The sequence below is a fragment of the Microtus ochrogaster genome, chromosome 4, assembly GCF_000317375.1.
Source record: "Microtus ochrogaster isolate Prairie Vole_2 chromosome 4, MicOch1.0, whole genome shotgun sequence".
Lineage (NCBI taxonomy): Eukaryota > Metazoa > Chordata > Mammalia > Rodentia > Cricetidae > Microtus > Microtus ochrogaster.
Window position 1 is genome coordinate 82943809 of NC_022011.1, and position 19775 is coordinate 82963583.

At 41.8% G+C, this 19775-nt stretch overlaps 1 protein-coding gene across 2 annotated transcripts in view; it reads left to right on the forward strand.

The window, feature by feature from the left end:
* The window catches only part of Scrn3 (secernin 3), a 23610-nt gene that overhangs the window by 1264 nt on the left and 2571 nt on the right, over positions 1–19775 (forward strand). For both annotated transcript variants that reach the window (XM_005346576.3, XM_026778592.1), the window contains exons 2-7: positions 1365–1525; positions 3833–4014; positions 5387–5583; positions 8564–8773; positions 15342–15504; positions 16585–16759. In XM_005346576.3, the coding sequence (XP_005346633.1) occupies positions 1367–1525; positions 3833–4014; positions 5387–5583; positions 8564–8773; positions 15342–15504; positions 16585–16759 (1086 nt within the window). In that variant the 5' untranslated portion in view covers positions 1365–1366. The remainder of the gene's footprint in view (positions 1–1364; positions 1526–3832; positions 4015–5386; positions 5584–8563; positions 8774–15341; positions 15505–16584; positions 16760–19775) is intronic.

Here is a 19775-nt window from a genome sequence, read left to right on the forward strand (position 1 = left end):
TGTAGACCAGGCTGGTCTCGAACTCACAGAGATCCGCCTGCCTCTGCCTCCCGAGTGCTGGGATTAAAGGCGTGCGCCACCATCGCCCGGCTCGCTATGTTCTTGAATTATGGTAGCACAGGCTAGCTTCAAACTCAAGTTCATCCTGCCCAGTGCTAAGATTATAGGCGTGCTACCATACCCTGCTTAGTTTTCCTTTCAGTAAAACATTTATTAATTCATATTTATTTATATTTATTATATTTTTATTTTGTTTTAAAGTGGTTAGAATACTCGTGCATAAAACTATGCTAATATTTGGTTCTTATAAAAGAAGGAAACTGGACTGGAAAGGTAGCTCAGCGGTTAAGATAGCTTGCCGGTTAAGATAGCTCGCCGCTTTTCCTGAAGACCTGAGTTCAGTTCCCAACACAGGCTTGAGATGCTTCGCGACCTTCCCTGACTCCAGCTTCAGGGGGCTTGAGGCCCGTTTCTGACCTTCTTGGGCACCCCCATACTTCCGGCAGACAGACACATAATCCGTACACATGAATAGTAAAGACAAATCTTAAGAAATTTAAAATAAAAGGAAACTGAAACTATGTTCTGAAAGCAAAATGAAAATGTCAGATCTTGAATTGTTGAGGATTTAAGATTTTCCCCGTCACAAATGAAGACAATTTGTATGTTAGTCCTACAACTGGGATTTTTGAACTTCCACCCGGAAACCTTAACAGTAGTGACTTTGTTTATTTGTCTGTTTTCTGGTTTTTCCAGATGGGTTTTCTCTGTGTAACAGCCTGGCTGTCCTGGAACTCACTTAGTAGATCAGGCTGACCTCAAACTCACAGAGATCCTCCTGCTTCTGCCTCCCAAGTACTAGGATTAAAGGTGTGTGCCCCACTATGCCCAGCCTTACATGATTTCCCGTAGATAAACACGACGTCCTCAGATCTCCCTGACTAGTAAAGGACCTCATGCAAACACTGATACTGCAGACTAAGGCACGCGTAGTAGCTATGGGCAGAGTAAAAGGAATTGGGAAAATTCAGGAGAGAGGTTTGCAGAAGAAACCTCTATAAACATTTGACCTGTGCACTAGGAGAAAGTGGTTCTCGTTGCCATTGTATTGTAGTAGCACATGGTTAATTCCTAAATCATATTCTAATTTTTATAGTCCGTTGTTTCTTTAAGACAGGTCTTAATATATAATCCTGGCTGCCCTGGAGTGCACAAAAGTAGTATGATATTGAAAACTCTGCTATGTACCCGTCTTAGGTATATCCCTCAGTCATAGAGAAAAGCTCTTTGCTTTATGTGTGCTTAAAAATGTTTGCTCTTTTTATTTTGAAACTTCTATATTATGCCTTCTTTTTTTCTTAAAGAGATGGAGCCCTATTCCTGTGACACTTTTGTGGCCTTACCTCCAGCCACAGTTGGTAATAGGGTCATTTTTGGGAAAAATTCAGACAGACTCTTCGACGAAGTCCAAGAAGTAATTTACTTCCCAGGTGCAGTGCACAGTGATTTAAGCAAACGTCTTAAGGTAGGTTAAAAAAAATATGTTGTGTTAGGAATATCTATCTTTAAACATATCAATAATGAATACTTCTTTTTAAAAAATTTTATTTTATGTGTATGAATATTTTACCTGTATGTATGCTGGTGTGCCTAGTGCCCATAGAGGTCAGAAGAGGGTGTAGGATCCCTTGTAACTATGGGGGGCTGTGAGATGCCCTGTGGGTGCCAGGAACTGAGCCCTGGTTCTCTACAAGAACCGCAGGTGCTCTTAACCACTGAGCCATTTCTCCAGACCCGTAAATGGTTCCTTCTCTCTCTAGCGACCACTGAAGTTAAAATTCAAGAATTTAAGTTTAGAAATGGTTTGAATCGAAAATAGACTTCTGGTCTCTTATTTCAGTAATTTAGAAGAAGCTGCTAAAATAATAAATATCATTATCTCTCTGATTAAATATCTGAATGCTTTTTTTTTTTTTTGGTTTTTCGAGACAGGGTTTCTCTGTGGTTTTGAAGCCTGTCCTGGAACTAGCTCTTGTAGACCAGGCTGGTCTCGAACTCACACAGATCCGCCTGCCTCTGCCTCCTGAGTGCTGGGATTAAAGGCGTGCGCCACCACCGCCCGGCATCTGAATGCTTTTTATATGTTGTATGTGTTGGTTGTGATGAGGGATTTCAAGTCAACTATTAAAACCTGGACGCGACCTTAGGCCGAGAGTGGTGGCTGCGCTAAGGGCACAGAATAGTAGGGCGGCTTAAATGCTGGCCTTAGGGAAGAGTAGCAGGCTGTGGCAGCAGAGAAGGAACATCTAGATTAAATTAGGGCTTAAAGAGTGGGAACGGCAGCCGGGCGGTGGTGGCGCACGCCTTTAATCCCAGCACTCGGGAGGCAGAGGCAGGCGGATCTCTGTGAGTTCCAGACCAGCCTGGTCTACAGAGCTAGTTCCAGGACAGGCTCCAAAGCCACAGAGAAACCCTGTCTCGAAAATCCAAAAAAAAAAAAAAAAAAACAAAGAGTGGGAATGGCGAGTTGGCTCAGTGCTTAAGAGCACTTGCTGTTCTCGCAGAGGACCTGGGTTTCATTCCCAGCACCCACATGGTGAGTCACAGCCATCCCTAACATAACTCCAGTTTCATAGTATCTGATGCTCTCTTCTGACCTCTGTGGGCAACAGGCACACATATGCATAGAAATGCACGCAAGCAAACATTCATAAAACAAAATAAATAAAAAAAGAATTATTTAGTTAGAGCTAGGGCTTCAGCTGACAGATCAAAAGGATTCTTCTTGGTGTAGAGAATAAGGAAAAAATATTTCAGATTTTATAAATAACAAGTTTTTTGTTTTTGTCCTATGGTGCTAAGAACAAACCAAGGGCCTCTTGTATATTAGGCACATAACCTGCCAATTGAGCCACATTCTCAGCCCTATAAATATGTTTTGTAGTCCATCAAGGTATCTGATAATGCCATCAACATACATTTTATGTATTTCCCTCACCTCCTACATGCACATTAAATAAAATTGCCTTTAAATTTTTTATTTAAACAGTCTATTTACGTGGAACTCAAAGGTTTATATTACCTTCTGTTGTTATGAACTTTCTGGATCTTTGATGTTCTAGCACTATTAACTTAAATATAAGGCTTTTTGTATCTTAGGCTGTAGTTTTCTTTTGCTGTACATGTTGGTCCTCCTGGGACATCGTTCCTATCCATACAAGCGTGTTTAGATCTAGCCCATCGTGTGAGTCAGCTTCCCACCCCTGTGAGGAGTCCTCCTGGGTCTCTTCCATACGACATGTGGGCCTCTATAGCAGTCATCCTCCCTACCTAAGGGTCTCAGGTACCATGAGTGCGAAGATCACCAGTCAGGACGTACTAGACCATGAACTTGAGAAGCGCTTTCTTAATCTTCAGCTCATCTTAATTACTCTCCATGAAACGGTTTGAAGATGAATAACTATCACTTCTGAGCTGCCAGGGCAACGCTCTTCCTGTCCTTCATACTTCGGATTTGTTTGATCTTAGTTTATGGAGAAGTCTCTGTTTCTTAAGTGAAGCTTTGTGTTCCTGTATCTTTGTAACCGACTTGCCTTAGCAGGATGTATTATAAAGGACATCCTCAGAAAGTATTTAAGCAATAAATGCTTTAGAGTCGATTCTGAATGAATTTTGAAGTTAGTGCTTTTATTATTGAAAATTTCAACTTGGTTCCATTTCATCCACCTTCATCGTGATCATGTCTTCCCAATGGTGTTTTAAATTCTGGAATTTGGTAACTCTCCACTTTGGATTTCATAGTTACATGACTTTTTTTTTTTTTTTTTTACAGTGTACTTACATAGAAATTGACCAGGTTCCCGAAACATATGCTGTTGTCCTTAGTCGCCCAGCTTGGCTGTGGGGGGCAGAAATGGGAGCCAATGAGCATGGAGTCTGCATTGGGAATGAAGCTGTATGGGGAAGAGAGGCCATTTCTAAGGAGGAAGCACTTTTGGGCATGGACCTTGTCAGGTAACTAGTATGCTGCTTCCTTACTACCTGTAGTTTCTGTCCCACCCAGCCCTGCAGCCATTCAGTCCCAAAGAAACACACAGAGGCTTATATTAATTACAAGCTGTTTGGCCTATTAGCTCAGGCTTATTATTAGCTAGTTCTTTTTTTTTTTTTTTTTCCGAGACAGGGTTTCTCTGTGGTTTTGGAGCCACAAAGGGGTCCTGGAACTCCCTTTGTAGACCAGGCTGGTCTCGAACTCACAGAGATCTGCCTGCCTCTGTCTCCCAAGTGCTGGGATTACAGGCATGCGCCACCACCGCCCGGCTATTAGCTAGTTCTTATAACTTAAATCAACCCATATTTCTTGTCTATGTTTAACCACATGGCTTGGTCCCTTTTCTCAGTGCAGCGTTCTTGCTCCCTCTGCATCTGGCTGGTGACTGACTCTCTGCCTTTCCTCTTCCCAGAATTCTCCTTGTCTGGTTGCCTCTCCTATACTTCCCTCCTGGCTACTGGCTGATCAGCATTTTATTAAACCAATATGAGTGACAAATCTTTACAGTATCCACAGCAACAGATTATGTAAGAAATAACTGAATACCAGTCAGCATCTGTTTTCACACCAGCATGCAATTTCATGACTCTTAAATATCACTAATCCATCTAGGGTGGATGGCTCAATCCATACACTGTTTACTGAAGAAGCGTGAGGACCTCAGTTTGATCTCCGGCACTTATGTGCACCTATAATCCTGCACCGGAGAAGCAGAAGCAGGCAGATTCCTGGGCTTACTGGGTTCCTAGTCTAGCTTCATTGGTAAATTCCAGTTCACTGAGAAGCCCTGCCTCATAAAATAAAGTGGAATGCAATTGAGAAAGCTGTCGGACATCAGTCTCTGGCTTCTCAGTGCATGCTTGCATGAATGCATACCCTAGTCTGGCTTCTCAGTGCATGCTTGCATGAATGCATGCCCTAGGCACACACCCACGTAAACATGTATATGCACTACACAAACACCTGCTGACACTTATGCACACCTATGCACATCATAAATTGGTGAGGAGCCTAAATTAGAAGTTATAATTAATCAGAAATGCCTGAATTGCTTTATTACATGGTTGACTAATTCCTTCACTTTATAAAGAGACATATCAGTCTTAGACATAAAATGGCTTTGCAATAAGTTACTGAGATGAAAGTTGACTCCAAAAATGTTTTCACTGTCCCAAACTGCCTTCAAAAGTACGACTTTAAAGGTTTTACTTTACGTATTAACTTGTTCTTTTTTTTTAACTTTGAATGTAGCAAACATGGTGTTTCTTGAACATGAAGTTAAGATGAATAAAGGAAATTATTTTTAATTTGAGATCCTTAATATTTTTATTTTAGACTTGGGCTTGAAAGAGCTGATACAGCTGAAAAAGCTCTCGATGTCATTGTCGACTTATTAGAAAAATATGGCCAAGGTGGAAATTGTGCAGAGGGTGAAGAATTTAGCTATTATAACAGTTTCCTGATAGCGGATAGGAATGAAGCTTGGATTCTGGAGACATCAGGGAAGTACTGGGCAGCAGAGAAAGTCCAAGGTATGAACAACTATTTGCAATTTGGTTTATATAATTAATAAAGTAGATCTTTAACCGTAGCTAAAGCATTTATTTGCTTTTCAAGAATTATAATCCGTTGCATTAAAGGATAAACCGCAGAGCAAAGTTAAAATTAGGAAGAACATAAAGGGAGAGAGAACATGATGAGAAGTCTTACAAAAAAATAAGCACGCAACATTGTCTACGCAGTAGCCTTTGGCTGTTTGTAGTGTTTTGTTTTTTCTCTTTTTAACAACTACTTTTCTAACTTTGGACTGAATTCCAGAACTGTACCATATGTAAGTACAGAGGTAAAGAGGAGGGGGTTGGTCTGGGCATGGGTGACTCTGGGCCAGTGTTTAGAGTGTATGGACACAGCAGTAAGACAAAATGATGCCCTTGACTGTATCAGTGCAGTCTGATGGCTTTGGAGCCAATTGTCCCCCATGATTTATTTGTGGTCAGATATTCCTCTTATTTCTGTGTGTCTCTGTGTGTGTGATATGCATACATGTCTGTATGTGTGTGGGGCGGGTACACATGGCCACTCTGTAAAAGTGAAGGTCAGAGGACAACCTCTGGTGACTCAGTGTCCTCTTGTGGTAGGGTCCCTATTGTTTGCTGCTCCTGCACATGCCCGGCTAGCTGATCCATGTGATCTGGTGATTTTCCTATATTATCTTCCGTATCACCACAGAAACTCTGGGATAAAAACCACTGCTACCGCCCACAACTTTACACGAGCCCTGGGGATATGAAATCAGATAACCCATTAAGCTCTCCCTGCAGCCAGTTCTCTTCATTTCAAGGGCAGAAATCCAGAGATGGAAAGCAATTTAAAGCAGCGAGTGGAAGTCTCTTCACCCCATTCTCAGTGCGCTGTTTTGTGGATAGAGGACATAGTCGCATGCTTCTTGTGTGCTTCTATATTGATTTCCTAGTTTTACCGAAGAGATGAGAGCCGCATGTAAAAATACTAAATGGAGGTTAGCTCAGTTGTATTGTGCTTGTCTGGCATAAAGCAAGTCCTGGTTAATCACCAGCATTGCACAAAGCCGAGAATGGTAGCCTATTCCGGTAATCCCAACATCTGGGAGGCATAGAGGTAGGGGGCTCAGAAGTTCAAGGTCACTGCCGCTCTGAGGTGGTGGTGCATACCTTTAACCTCAGCCCTCAGGAGGCAGAGGCAAGCAGACCTCTGAGTTCAAAACCAGCCTGGTCTACACAGCAAGTTCTAGGATAACCAGGGCAACACAGAGAAACCCTGTCTGGAAAAAGTAAAACAAACAAACAAAAAAATAGATGATTGTCTACTTCATACATACTTTGAGTCCAGCTTCAGCTTTAGGTAATCTGCCTCAATTAATCAGTTAGGTAACTAGTTAATTGAGTGGATGATGTTGACCCATGGGCGCTGTGAACATGAAAGAAAGGAAAAGTCACTGTGAACTTCCGGAGGAGTCCAGAAAGACTTCAGGAAGGAGCCTGCTGTGGAAGTTCGGTCTGTTCTTTTTCAAAATAGGCCATTGCCAGTTATTATCATGGACTTCAAAAGTAGTTTGTATATTTTTATGTTTGACATTTTCTATGCTTTAATGAAATACATAAAATTATACTTAATGTATTTTATTATTATAAATAATAATGCTAACTGAACTGATTGTATCATTGACCACTTTTCCTTTTATTAAACAAGCTATGGAAAGACAAAGGGATGAATAGTATTGGAAACGGCCTTACCTGGCCATGGAAAACGAACGCCTTCCTGGGTCTGATTAGCCTGCTGAGATCACCTTGCTGCTGCCTTCTCTTTCTCTTACTGTATGATCTCAAGAACTAGATGATCCTTTTGAGTATCCACAGCACAGACGTAGTACATCCTTCTGGCCATTGCATAGAATATGCATGTGTTGAACTGCTAAACAAAGTGTCACACGTCATACTGTGAGATACTACTAGTAATAAGGAAATGGTGAAGTGTTGATAGCATGTTGAGTTGAATTATCCTGAGGTAGAAAGACCAAAAGGCAGGGCAGCAAGATGGCCCAGAAGTAAGGGTGCTTGCCGCCAGCCCTGACAACCTGTGTTTGATCCCCAGAGCACAGGGTAAAGGGTGCCTGTGTGCACATACACACAAGAAAGCAAATGTACATTTTTTTTTTTTGGTTTTTCGAGACAGGGTTTCTCTGTGGTTTTGGAGCCTGTCCTGGAACTAGCTCTTGTAGACCAGGCTGGTCTCGAACTCACAGAGATCCGCCTGCCTCTGCCTCCCGAGTGCTGGGATTAAAGGCGTGCGCCACCACCGCCCGGCCAAATGTACATTTTAAAAAGTTTAATAATTAAAAAAACCATAAGGCTATTTACTGTATATTCCACTTAGGTAACATTCTTTGAAAATGTTATGTGTGTGTGGGTGGACATGGGTGCTAGGGCACACATGTAGAGGTCAGAGGACACCTTTTGAGAATTAGTTTCCAGCATGTGGGCTCCGGGGATTGAATTCAGATGGTCAGGCTTGTGGCCAGTTTCTTTACCCACTGGGCTACATTCCCAGCCCCTATATGTGACACTGAGTTATACTAGAGTAAAAATATTAGGTGCCCAGAGTTAATGAATTATTAGAATTAAGAGACTCATGGCTTTGATATGAAAGAGTAACAGGGTATAAATATTATTTTTCTTGACATTATCAATACCAATGTTCTGGTTATGATCGCATTCTGTACTTTTATAAAATGTAATGGGTGGGACTGGAACCATAATGAGTGTCTAGTCTCTCCGGCTTACTTCACATAACTGCATCTGAGTCTACAGTGACCTCAAAGTTTCATTTTAAAATTTAATTGTTTACACTGTGCAGGAGATGTCCATGGCAGAAAACTTACATTAAGTTTAAACAGCGATTTAAAAATCATAAATGTAGAGAGAGATTCTTCCTGTTCAAGGTAACTTTTCTTCTCCTTCTCATCCTTCGAAACAGGAATTCGTAATATTTCCAATCAGCTCTCCATAACAAGCAGGATCGACCGGGAGCATCCGGACATGAGGAACTATGCTAAGCAGAAAGGCTGGTGGGATGGCCAGGAGGACTTTGACTTTGCTGCAGCATACTCTTATATCAACACAGCTTCAATGATGACGTCACCAAGCAGATACTGTCAGGGCTACACGCTTCTGAATAAGCACAAAGGTAGCTTTAGCATGTAAATAATGAAAAAATGAATTTTATGAAGATATAATATAATCTTATACTTAATAAGAAATAGTTTGAATAAAACATCATCAGGATAATGTAAGCTATTTTTTGATGTGTGTGAAGTAGTAAACCATTGTGAGAACGCGCCGATTCTGAGGGTCAAGTTCAGATTCCCAATCCTCAGAAACATTTTTCTTCTTTTTTTTTTTTTAAAGTTTTATTTATTTATTTATTTTGTTTACAGTGTTCTGTCTGCATGTATGCTTGCAGGCCAGAAGAAGGCACCAGATTTCATTACAGATGGTTGTGAGCCACCATGTGGTTGCTGGGAATTGAACTCAGGATTTCTGGAAGAATAATCAGTGCTCTTAACCTCTGAGCCATCTCTCCAGCCCCCACATTTTTCTTTTAAAAAAACTATTTGAATCAGGATTTCACTATACATCTCTGACTGGCCTAATATTCACTCTATAGACCAGACTGATCTTGGAACTCACAGAGATCTGCGTGCCTCTGTCTTCCGAGTGCTGGGCCATCACACCTGGCCATAATTATTTTTAAAGGTAGTATTTCTGTTTGTTTATATGTTTTGTCTTATTTTGCTTGTGTGTGGCTTTCTATATGCTCACACCTGTGTTCAGGTGTGCACACCCATGGTTGTGCGTTTGGAGGCCTGAGGTTTGATGTTTAATGTCTTTCTCAGTTGCTCTTCACCTGGCTGTTTCAGACAAAGTCTCTCATTGAACCTGGGGCTTACCTTTTTAGCTAAGCTGGCTGGCCAGAAAGCTCCTGAGAGCTGGGGTTACTGGGTGTGAGCTGCCACCCCTGGCTTTAATCTGGGTGCTGGGGATCCAAACTCAAAGCTTGCAACAAGTGCTTTCCCAGAGAGCCATTTCCCCAGCCCAAGTGTCTCAGTCAGCGTTCTGTGGCTGTGCAGAGACCACGACCAAGGCAATTCTTACAGAAGAAAGCATTTAACTGGGGACTGGCTTACAGTTTCAGAGGGGTCAGTCCACGGTCATCATGGTGGGCAGCGAGGTGGCATGCAGGCAGGTGTGATGCTGGAGAAGTGGCTGAGCTTTACATCCTAATCCCCAGGTAGGAAACAGAGAGAGACTGGGATTGGCGTGGGCGTTTGAAACCTCAGTGCCCACTCCAAATGCCTCCTAATCCTTTCCAAGCAGTTCATTTACTGGGATCTATCTAGTTAAGACTGCTTGAATCAGACTTTAGCCAACCCTGTTTTTAAAGTCGGATTTAGTTTTTCATTACTGGAAATTATGTAGCCTGTTTGTAGCTTGTTTATATTACACTGTGGTTTCCATCCTGGAATGAGTTTCTGCAGGAAGACCGTGAGGTTGGAAATCTATGCGCATGATGTATTTATTCATTGATCATATACATTTTAAGACCTGAAACATGGTGGGAAAGTCAGCAATCTTCATTAATTCGGATTTTCACCAGCAATATTTGAATGCCAATTTCTAATATGCTTATCAATTTAGAATATTACTTTTTTCTACTCACGCAAATTTACAGGCAAAATTAGCATATTATCTCTAATAAATGATTAGAGATATCACTTATTAGTGAGATTAGACACTTTTATATTTATCAAAAATTTGTGATTTTCTATAAATTGCTTATTTATTATATTATTTTTCCCCTGTTTTTATTTTGGATTACTACTGACTCTTAAAAAATAACCTCTAGTGAGGCATGGTTGCGCAATCTTTTAAGCTTAGTGCTGAGAGACAGAGAGAAACCGAGGATCTCTGCTTTTTACAACAATCTGATCTGAGTTCCAGGCCAACTAGGGCTACACAATGAGACTCTGTCTCCAAAAACAAAATGAAACAAAAACCAAAAGAACTTTCAATATACCTTTCTTTACTTGTTACCAAGTAATTTCAGCAAAGTGCTTTTAATTTAGATTACTAAGTGCAGATAATTTCCAAAAGGGTGATTGTAATGAGAATATGTAACTGATCTACTTTATTCACTTGGAGAATAGTAATAATGTTTTTTTTTGAGGCGGGGTCTCACTGTGTATCTCCAGCTGCTCTAGAAGTTGGTCTGTAGACCGGGCTAGCCTGGACCTCACAGAGATCCGCCTGCCTCTTTCTCCCAGGTGCTGGGATTAAGGGCCTGGACCACCATGCCCAACCCGTATAAAATGTGTCTATAAGTAGTCAGGAAGCAATTACTGCGAGATGGATCAGTGATTGGCATTTGCCTTTAGATATTCATTAAATCAATTAACCTTATGTTAGCTATTTGGTATGGCAAAATAGTTTGTGGCAGAACATTCTTGGAACAACTTAACTTTCTTTTCAGGGTATTTATTATCTTAGGGTACTTTAATATCCAAAAGAATGTCTTCTAATTTAAGGTTTCCTATAAAGTTTTTGGTGTAAGTTTGACAGCATATTCATTTTATAAGTGAGAAAACCGTGCCTTCATTTATCTTCTCTGTGAAACTGGGTAAAAACGAAGCTTCCTACTTGCTCTTAGTTTTTAAAAATTCATTGTTTTCTACGAGTCAGTTGTGTGTACGTAAAAGGTTAAGAAGTGTTGAATTATTTGCAACTTGTCAATCATTTAACAAATGGTTTATTATTTTATACTTTTTCTGGGAATAATTTTAAAGAACCTGAAAATTAATGGCTAATCTTAAAACAATGAAGACCAGGGAATGGGGGTGGGGCTTACTGATAAAGCGCTTTCCCTGCATGCACAAGACCCTGGGTTCGATCCCCAGTCCCACATAAAACCATATGATACTTGCCTAACTCCAGCAGTTGGGAAATAGAAGCAGGAGGGTCATCATTAACTCAAGGCCAGTCTGGACCCTGTCTCCAAGTTGTGTGTGCGCGTGCGTGTGTGCGTGCGTGTGTGTGTGCGTGTGTGTGTGTGCATGTGTGTGTGCATGTGTGTGCGTGTGTGTGCATGTGTGCGTGCGTGTGTGTGTGCGCGTGTGTGTGTGCGTGTGTGTGCATATGTGTGCGTGTGTGCGTGTGTGTGCACGTGTGTGTGCATGTGTGCGTGCGTGTGCATATGTGTGTGTGCATGCGTGTGTGCGTGTGTGCGTGTGTGCGTGTGTGTGCGTGTGTGTGCATGTGTGCGCATATGTGTGTGTGCATGCGTGTGTACATGTGTGTGTGCACGCGTGCGTACATGTGTGTGTGCATGTGTGCATGTGCGTGCGTGCATGTGTGCATGTGTGTGTGCGTGTGTGTGTGTGTGCGTGCGTGTGTGCGTGTGTGTGTGTGTGCTGACGAGATGACCTTGTTGGTAAAGTGCTTGGCAAATTCATGAGGGCACGGATTGAGATCCCCAGCACCCACATGAAAAACGGATGTGGCAGTATGTGCCTCTAATCCCAGGGGTGGAGGTCTTGGGGCTCAGTGGCTAGCTGGTCCAGCTGGATCAGTCTCAGAACAGAGGAAGATACCTGATGTTCACCTCTGGCCTCCTCCGCGTGCACACGTGCACCCCTGCTAGTGCACAGCCACCCAGCCTCGCAGAATGGAGATGAGCTATATATAATCAGAATGGAAAGGAATGAACCAGGTGTGAGGACTTAGCCTGAATAAGCCCTGAGGACTCAGCATTTGGTAGCTGAGGCGGGAAGATCCAGACAAGTTCCATACCACCCTGACCTGTATAGTGAAACTGTGTCTCAGGGAAACATGGTAGAAGAAAAATGTCAAGATTCCCAAGGTTGAGGGTAACTGGACACAACGAAGAAAAACCAAATAATTAATGTTAAAAATTAATTAGCTACCACACTGAAGTACTGCCATACTGAACTATAAAATAATGGAATCACAGACCCAAAATGCACGTGTGAATATAGCAACGGATGCATCCGACACAGACTTCAATCCCATCAAGTGTGATGTGCAATCCACCCAGTTTTCTACGCTTTGTCAAAAGAGTAAATGTCTTTCCAGTAGTTCCATATGAAATTGTCCACTGGGATATTATGTTTAAAATTTGCTATGATTTTTCTAGATAAAAGAGCCTACTTCCCTTCTTTCCATCCGTCCCTACCTGATGGCTATTAAGTGTGCTGCATGTATACCCAAATTGTATCTATATTCACACGTGTGTTTTAAGTAACCAGTCTAAATTGCTGTGAAATTGCACCCTGCGCTTTGCGTTCACTTTGCTGCACCTTCCGCCGCTGGCTCGGTACTTATTCAATGCCTGCTAGTGGGTTACTTACAGCCGTCCTGCTCGAGTGGCCATGCAAATCCTCCTTTCATTTTGAGAATTGTAGGTTTTGAATCCTGAAAACATTTCTATAATACCTATATTATCACAGTGTTACAGCTCTGACATTGTGGGGTTTTTTTGTATTAAAACTTGCCATTTAGAGGAATTTAGACCCGAATCATTTTTAAATCTCACTAGATGCTGAAGCATTGTGCCTGATAGATGGGTGTGAATGGTGGGGTTTTGCTTTATTGTTGAGTTTAATATCAAGGGCTGAGTGTAGCTGTGCCCCTCTCTTATTCAGGATTCACTGAAAACGGTACAGCACAGCTTCTCTAACAAGTTTCTGTAAGTTCAGCCAGGTATTTTTTGAACTTGAAATCATGGCTCTGTTATGAAGGAACTAGGTAAGAGCAATGCATGTGTGCATAAAACCCATTGCCATTAATATAAAACGGCTGGTCGCGGCATCTTTAACAGCAGGCCATTAGATTCTTTCCTATGAAAGAATTTCCTTTTTCATTGAGGCATCAGAAGTCATAATTTGGATCCAGACTTGCTGTGAACTTTTTTTTTTTTTTTGATCCCCATATGGGGGGGGTGCTGACCTTTTAGATTGTCTATGAGTTAACCCAGAGCCGGGGTTATACTGGGTGTATACTAAGCACACACACCATATTAAAATTAAAATATGCTTCCAGTCCCAATTACCGTAGGGTTTCGTGAGAAAAGAAAAACCTGGCGTCAGTCGCCCATAGGTAAATGAAGATTATTTGTTTCTTTAGAACTAATACGATTTTAATACAATAATTAAACATTTCCAACTAACATATCCTAATGTATCTAATGGCAGAAATTATATTTTACCTTTTTCCAATTTAATTAAAATTTAATTTTATTATTTGTCTCCTGCCCCTCCTATGTATGGCCTCCTCTTCTTTAATCATTGTTGCACATAAATGTATGTAACAATATAACCTGCCGAGCTCATTCAGTGTTGCCTACGTGTATCTGTTTCTAGGACTGCCTACCTACTGTTGGGTAACCAGCTGGGTCTCATCCCTGCGGAAGACTTGGCAGTCCTTAGTTACCTGTAGCTCTTTATCTAGGGGATGGGGCCCCATGAGATTCCCTCCGTCTATATCAGGGTCAACTGTTGTTGGAATTATTCAGGTCTTGTTTAGGCAGCCATGTTGTTGATAGAGGGCTCAGTCTCACCGTAGACTTCCTGGTCCTCTGCTTTGCAATCTTTCTTCCACTTTCGTGACGTTCCCTGCGCCTTGGATACCAGAGCCGTGTTGTAGCTCTATCAGCTGTGGCTGGGCACCCTACAGCGCATCACCCATTCTGCTGTTCTCTGCATTTTGAGTATCTTTCTGTAACGGTCTCTTGCTGAAATCTATACTTATAGTGGATAGAAAGGTACGCGTATAGAGTGCAGTCGGGGTTTATGCTGGGTTAGGAAAGTGGGGGCACTGGGGTCTCTGGCGTCTGCTGCCTTGCTAGCTGCTAGCCGTGGAGTTAGCACGATTTCCCTCCTGCTGAGGAGGTTTGAGTCTAATTAGACAGTTGCCACTTAGCAGGGTAAGACTTCTGATTGCTTTGCTCCCTTAGTCGTTGGCAGAGTAGCTTCTGGTAATATGAAAGAAAGCTCGTCTCAGGGAGGAGGCTTTTGAGTTAGCTCCAGCTCAAATATGCTGAGTCCTTTGTCCAAAATGTGTGTTGTCTTCAGCTATAGGGACTTGATCTTCGATTTCTGGGCGGCAATCACTGGCAGCAACAGTAGGCTGATTGCTTGGGGGAATCTCTTGTAATCCTCTAAAAACAACTTGAAAGCAGGTCTCTCCTACCTGTTACTGGAATGGGGTTTTTGTTAGTCTGCAGCTCTTGGGTAACAGGAGGCCGACTTATCTGATAAACGAGAAGTATGTTGGTGGGAGGGGTTAAAGGCTTACTGCTGGCTGGAGATAAGTGCCTGGCATTAGATAAGTCCACTGCTTAAAGGCATAAATCAGCACCCCCAAACAGCTTAGATGAAGGCGGTTAAGAAAAGACCATTCTTATGCTTTGGATGAACCTTTTCTTTCCCTTACTTTTCAGTCTTTCATTTTAGATAGTGAATCCAGGACCTTGCTCCTGTTAGACACTGAGATACATCCTAGCTCAACAACCCAACGTCCTGTGTAATACTTTAGAGGTAGTGTGATGAACATACTCTTCACCCCACCACCATTTTGGCGCTAGAGAATCAATACCAGTGTGTATTATTTTATTAATAGAGAAAAGCTTATGTTTATAAGATATATACATTATTTGATGGGTTTTACACTTATTTCCTCAGGAAACATAACTTTCGAAACAATGATGGGGATTCTTCGAGATGAACCAAGTGGCATCAATATGAAGGGAGAATTCCTGAGCACTGCAAGCATGGTTTCTGTTTTACCTCGAGATTCCAGCCTGCCTTGCGTTCACTTCTTTACGGGGACTCCACATCCTGAGAGGTGAGGTCCCCCAAACACTGCAAACCACCAAGAGGTCAAGAGGTCATGGGGTAGGGCACAGCCATTAGTGTGTGGATGAATTTGTTTAAGCAATTACTTCTTTTTAAATTTTTCATTGTGTGTGTGTGTGTGTGTGTGAGAGAGAGAGAGAGAGGGAGGGAGGGAGGGAGGGAGGGAGGGAGGTGCAGGTGACTGTAGAGATCTGAAGCATTGGATCCCTGGAGCTGGATTTGCAGGTGGTTGTGAGCTGCCCGATATGTTGGGAACTGAGTACGTGTCTTACACTGAGTCATCTCTTGAGGCTTTAACTATAATAATGCATTGTCTGTGTGGATTATAGTTTGCAGTCTCTCTGTGTATATAATGGTTCTCATTTTTACAGAAGGTTAATGGGTTCTTGTATGTGGTTATCCTGATTTGCTGTGGGATAATACTCTTGTGCATTGTAAAGATTTGTCACTTGAATTGGTTTAATAAAATGCTGATTGGCCAGTAGCCGGGCAGGAAGTACAGGCAGGAGAAGGACAGAGTCAGAGAGTCACCAGCCAGCTCTTTGGGAGCCTGTCACCCAGCTTTCAAATAAATACACAGAGACTTATTGAGTGCCTGACCTCAGCTTGACTTGTTTCTAGCCAACTTTTCTTAAATTATCCTGTTTACTTTTTGCCTCTGGGCTTTTATCTTTCTCTATTCTATAACTCTTTCTTTGTTTCTTTTGAGCCTAGATTTCTCCTATTTATTCTTGCTGCCTGGCAGCCCCACCTATCCCTCTCCTGCCTAACTATTGATCATTCAGCTCTTTGTTAGACCAATCAGGTGTTTTAGGCAGGCCAAGTAACACAGTTTCACAGAGTTAAATAAATGCAATATAAAAGAATGCAACACATATTTGCATCATTAAATAAATATCCCACAGCTTAAACGAATGTAACACATCTGAAAATAATGTTTCACAACAGGCAGGAACCAATTAGAGTATATGCGTTATTATTAGAAACCTCAATTAGAAGAAATCTAGGAAGACACAATAATTGTTAGTTTTTTTTGACATGCAAATTCAATAAAAACCCTTTCTTCTAGGTCTGTTTTTAAGCCTTTCATATTTGTACCACATATTTCACAACTGTTCGATACGCAGTCACCAACATTTGAACTTGAAAGGCCCCTGGCAAGAAAGCCATATGTCAAGCCTGATAGAAGACACCCACTCTACCAAAAACATCAACAGGCCTTGGAAGTGATAAGTCACAATAAGGTATGGTTGGGTTACATTCTCTGTTGTCACATCAAGGATAGTTTAAGGTATAATTCAATTCATATTTGGAGTATTCTTTCCTTAATGTAAAGAATTGGGTTAGAAACAGCAACTAGGTTTGACCTTTGGATGTAATGTATATGTTGTGGGCCGGATACTGGTGTTGTACACTGTTAATCCCAGCACTTGGGATGCGGCTCTCCATGAGTTTGAGGCCCAGCCTGATCTATAGAGACAGTCTCAGGACAGCCTGGACTACACAGAGAAATTCTGTCTCAAAAAACAAAGACTCTTTTAGAAAAATTTTTAATTCAGAACATAACAAAAGCTAATAGTTACAGAACACTTATTATATATAAGTACAACCACTTTATGAGGAAGATAATATTATTCTGACAAGATTCTGAGACCCAGAGAAGTTGCGTAATTTTCTTAGTACATACTCCACACGAGAAAGGTCTCCGAAGGGCAGCTAATCTGGTCTTTCTATATAATGCCTGACTCCTGCGGCCCCACACAGAACTGAAAGTGATTTAAGGTCTTTGGTCACCTGGCATGTGTAAGTCCCCAGACCCAATGCCTCGTAGTGCCAAAAACGAAATACAACTAGAAAAGTGATTAAGATTTTATAGATGTAAAATTATGAGCTGGGTTTTTTGTTTGGGTTTTGGTTTATTGTTTTACTTAGAGATAGGAGCTCACTGTATATTTCTGACTAGCCTGGAATTTGCAGTGTAGACCAGGCTGGCCTTGAACTCACAGGGATCCAGCTGCCTCTGCCTCCCAAGTGCTGGGATTAAAGGCAAGTGCTGCCACGCCCAGCTAGTGTTTTGTCTTAGTTTGTTTTGTTGTTGTTGTTGTTACAAGAATAATAAATGCTCATTATTTTAGAACTTGAAGCATTATAGAAAAGCAATATATCACTTGAAATAGCATGTCCAGAAATTGACACACATTTAAATTGAAACAGATTAAAAGGTAATTTTATAATAGGCCATACCTCTTCACTTCTCCTTAGCCTTTCCTCCCAAATCTGAGAGAGAAAAAAAAGATTAAAAAGTGAATGGGCACGCTGTCTAAAGGCAGGCATCCAGTCATCCCAGTAGGAAGATCAGCTATCCTGTGTGTTTCTCATCTGTCCCTACTACCTGTTGACTGTCCTCTCCACCACTAAGGTGACCCCAACCTCTTTGGACTTTCCAAGATAAGGGCTCATTAAGTTGTCCATACTGGTCTTGAAGTCTGTACAACCTAGGCAGAGCTTGAAGTTTTGATCCTCCCGCCTCATCTCCAGAGCCGCTGAGATTACAGACCGTCTGGCCTTTATGCTTTCTTCATTCTCCTTAGCAATACTTGCTGGAGTGTGTGTCCGGTCCCTCGATCCACCCGCATGTATCCCTCACTGCTCATGATAGCACTCACTTAGCAATACTTGCTGGAGTGTCTGTCCGGTCCCTCGATCCACCCGCATGTATCCCTCACTGCTCATGATAGCACTCACTTAGCAATACTTGCTGGAGTGTCTGTCCGGTCCCTCGATCCACCCGCATGTATCCCTCACTGCTCATGATAGCACTCACTTAGCAATACTTGCTGGAGTGTCTGTCCGGTCCCTCGATCCACCCGCATGTATCCCTCGCTGTTCCTGATAGCACTGGCGTGTTTGCAGCCTTTCCCCATAAAACTGCTTCTAGGAGGTAGGCTTTATGACAGAATTAAATATTTGGTAAACGAAGTTGAATTGGTTTAAAATCTCCTACTGGTTTAGGCTCTAATGAACATTATTGGTTGACATTATAAAGAAATGGAAGATGGTGGAGCTTGAGGGACATGTCATAGAGCTGGGGCCTGCGTCTGCCTCTTTAAACAGCTACTTCCGGGCTGTAAGGAGAGTCACTAAGGCGACATCTTTCATTTGCACATCTTGATTACCAGAGAGACTGGAACTCTTCTTACCGTCAGTTTCTCCTCAGTGATTCCGCTGTTTCTTTTCCCTTGGTTTATTTCTCAATTGATTTTGAAAGTCTTCTGATTTTAGTCAAGAGGCAAAAATATGAATATGAACTAATATATATGTAAAAGAGTATATATATTAAAGATATGAACTAATATATATATGTAAAAGAGTATATATATTAAAGATATGAACTAATATATATATGTAAAAGAGTATATATATTAAAGATAGACTCTTACCGCATTGCCCAAGTTGGACTCCCACTCTTGAGTCTAAGTGATTCTCCTGCCTCGCTCTCCAAGCAGTGGGATTGCAGGTGAAGACCGCCATTCCCAGCTCACGCCACTTCTTTCCGTGTCAGTTAACTGACGTTAAACATTTTCATTTCGTCAGTTGTATTTGTTTTCCTTCTTTAAAGCACCTGCTTTGCCTCATAACAAATCATTTTTCTGTATTTTATTTCTGTTATATATGGTTTTTAAATGCTTTTTAATTTTTTGTGTGTATATAAATATGCATATGGGCATACATATGCTACAGTGAGTCTGTCTGTCTGTCTTTCTGTGTTAAGCCAGAGTCAGTTTTCAGGAGTTGGTTCTCACCCTTGACTACATAGGTCCTGGGGATAGAAGCTCAGGTCATCAGGCTTGGTGGCAAGGACCTTTACCCACTAAGCCAACATATGTGTGCTTTAAAAAAAAATCCTTAATTCTCTGCCGGGCGGTGGTAGCACACGCCTTTAACCCCAGCACTCGGGAGGCAGAGACAGGTGGATCTCTGTGAGTTCAAGACCAGTCTGGTCTACAAGAGCTAGTTCCAGGACAGGCTCCAAAGCTACAGAGATACCCTGTCTCAAAAAACAAACAAAACCTTATTTCTCTAGGACTGGTTAAAATGGCTCAGCAGGTGAAGACATCTACCCCCAAGACTAATGGCTTGGGTTCAGTTCCAGGACCTACGTGGTAACGGAAAAAGTCAACTCCTACAAGCTGTCCTCTGACTTCCAGGCAAAGGGTGGTGGCACATCAACACACACACACACACACACACACACACACA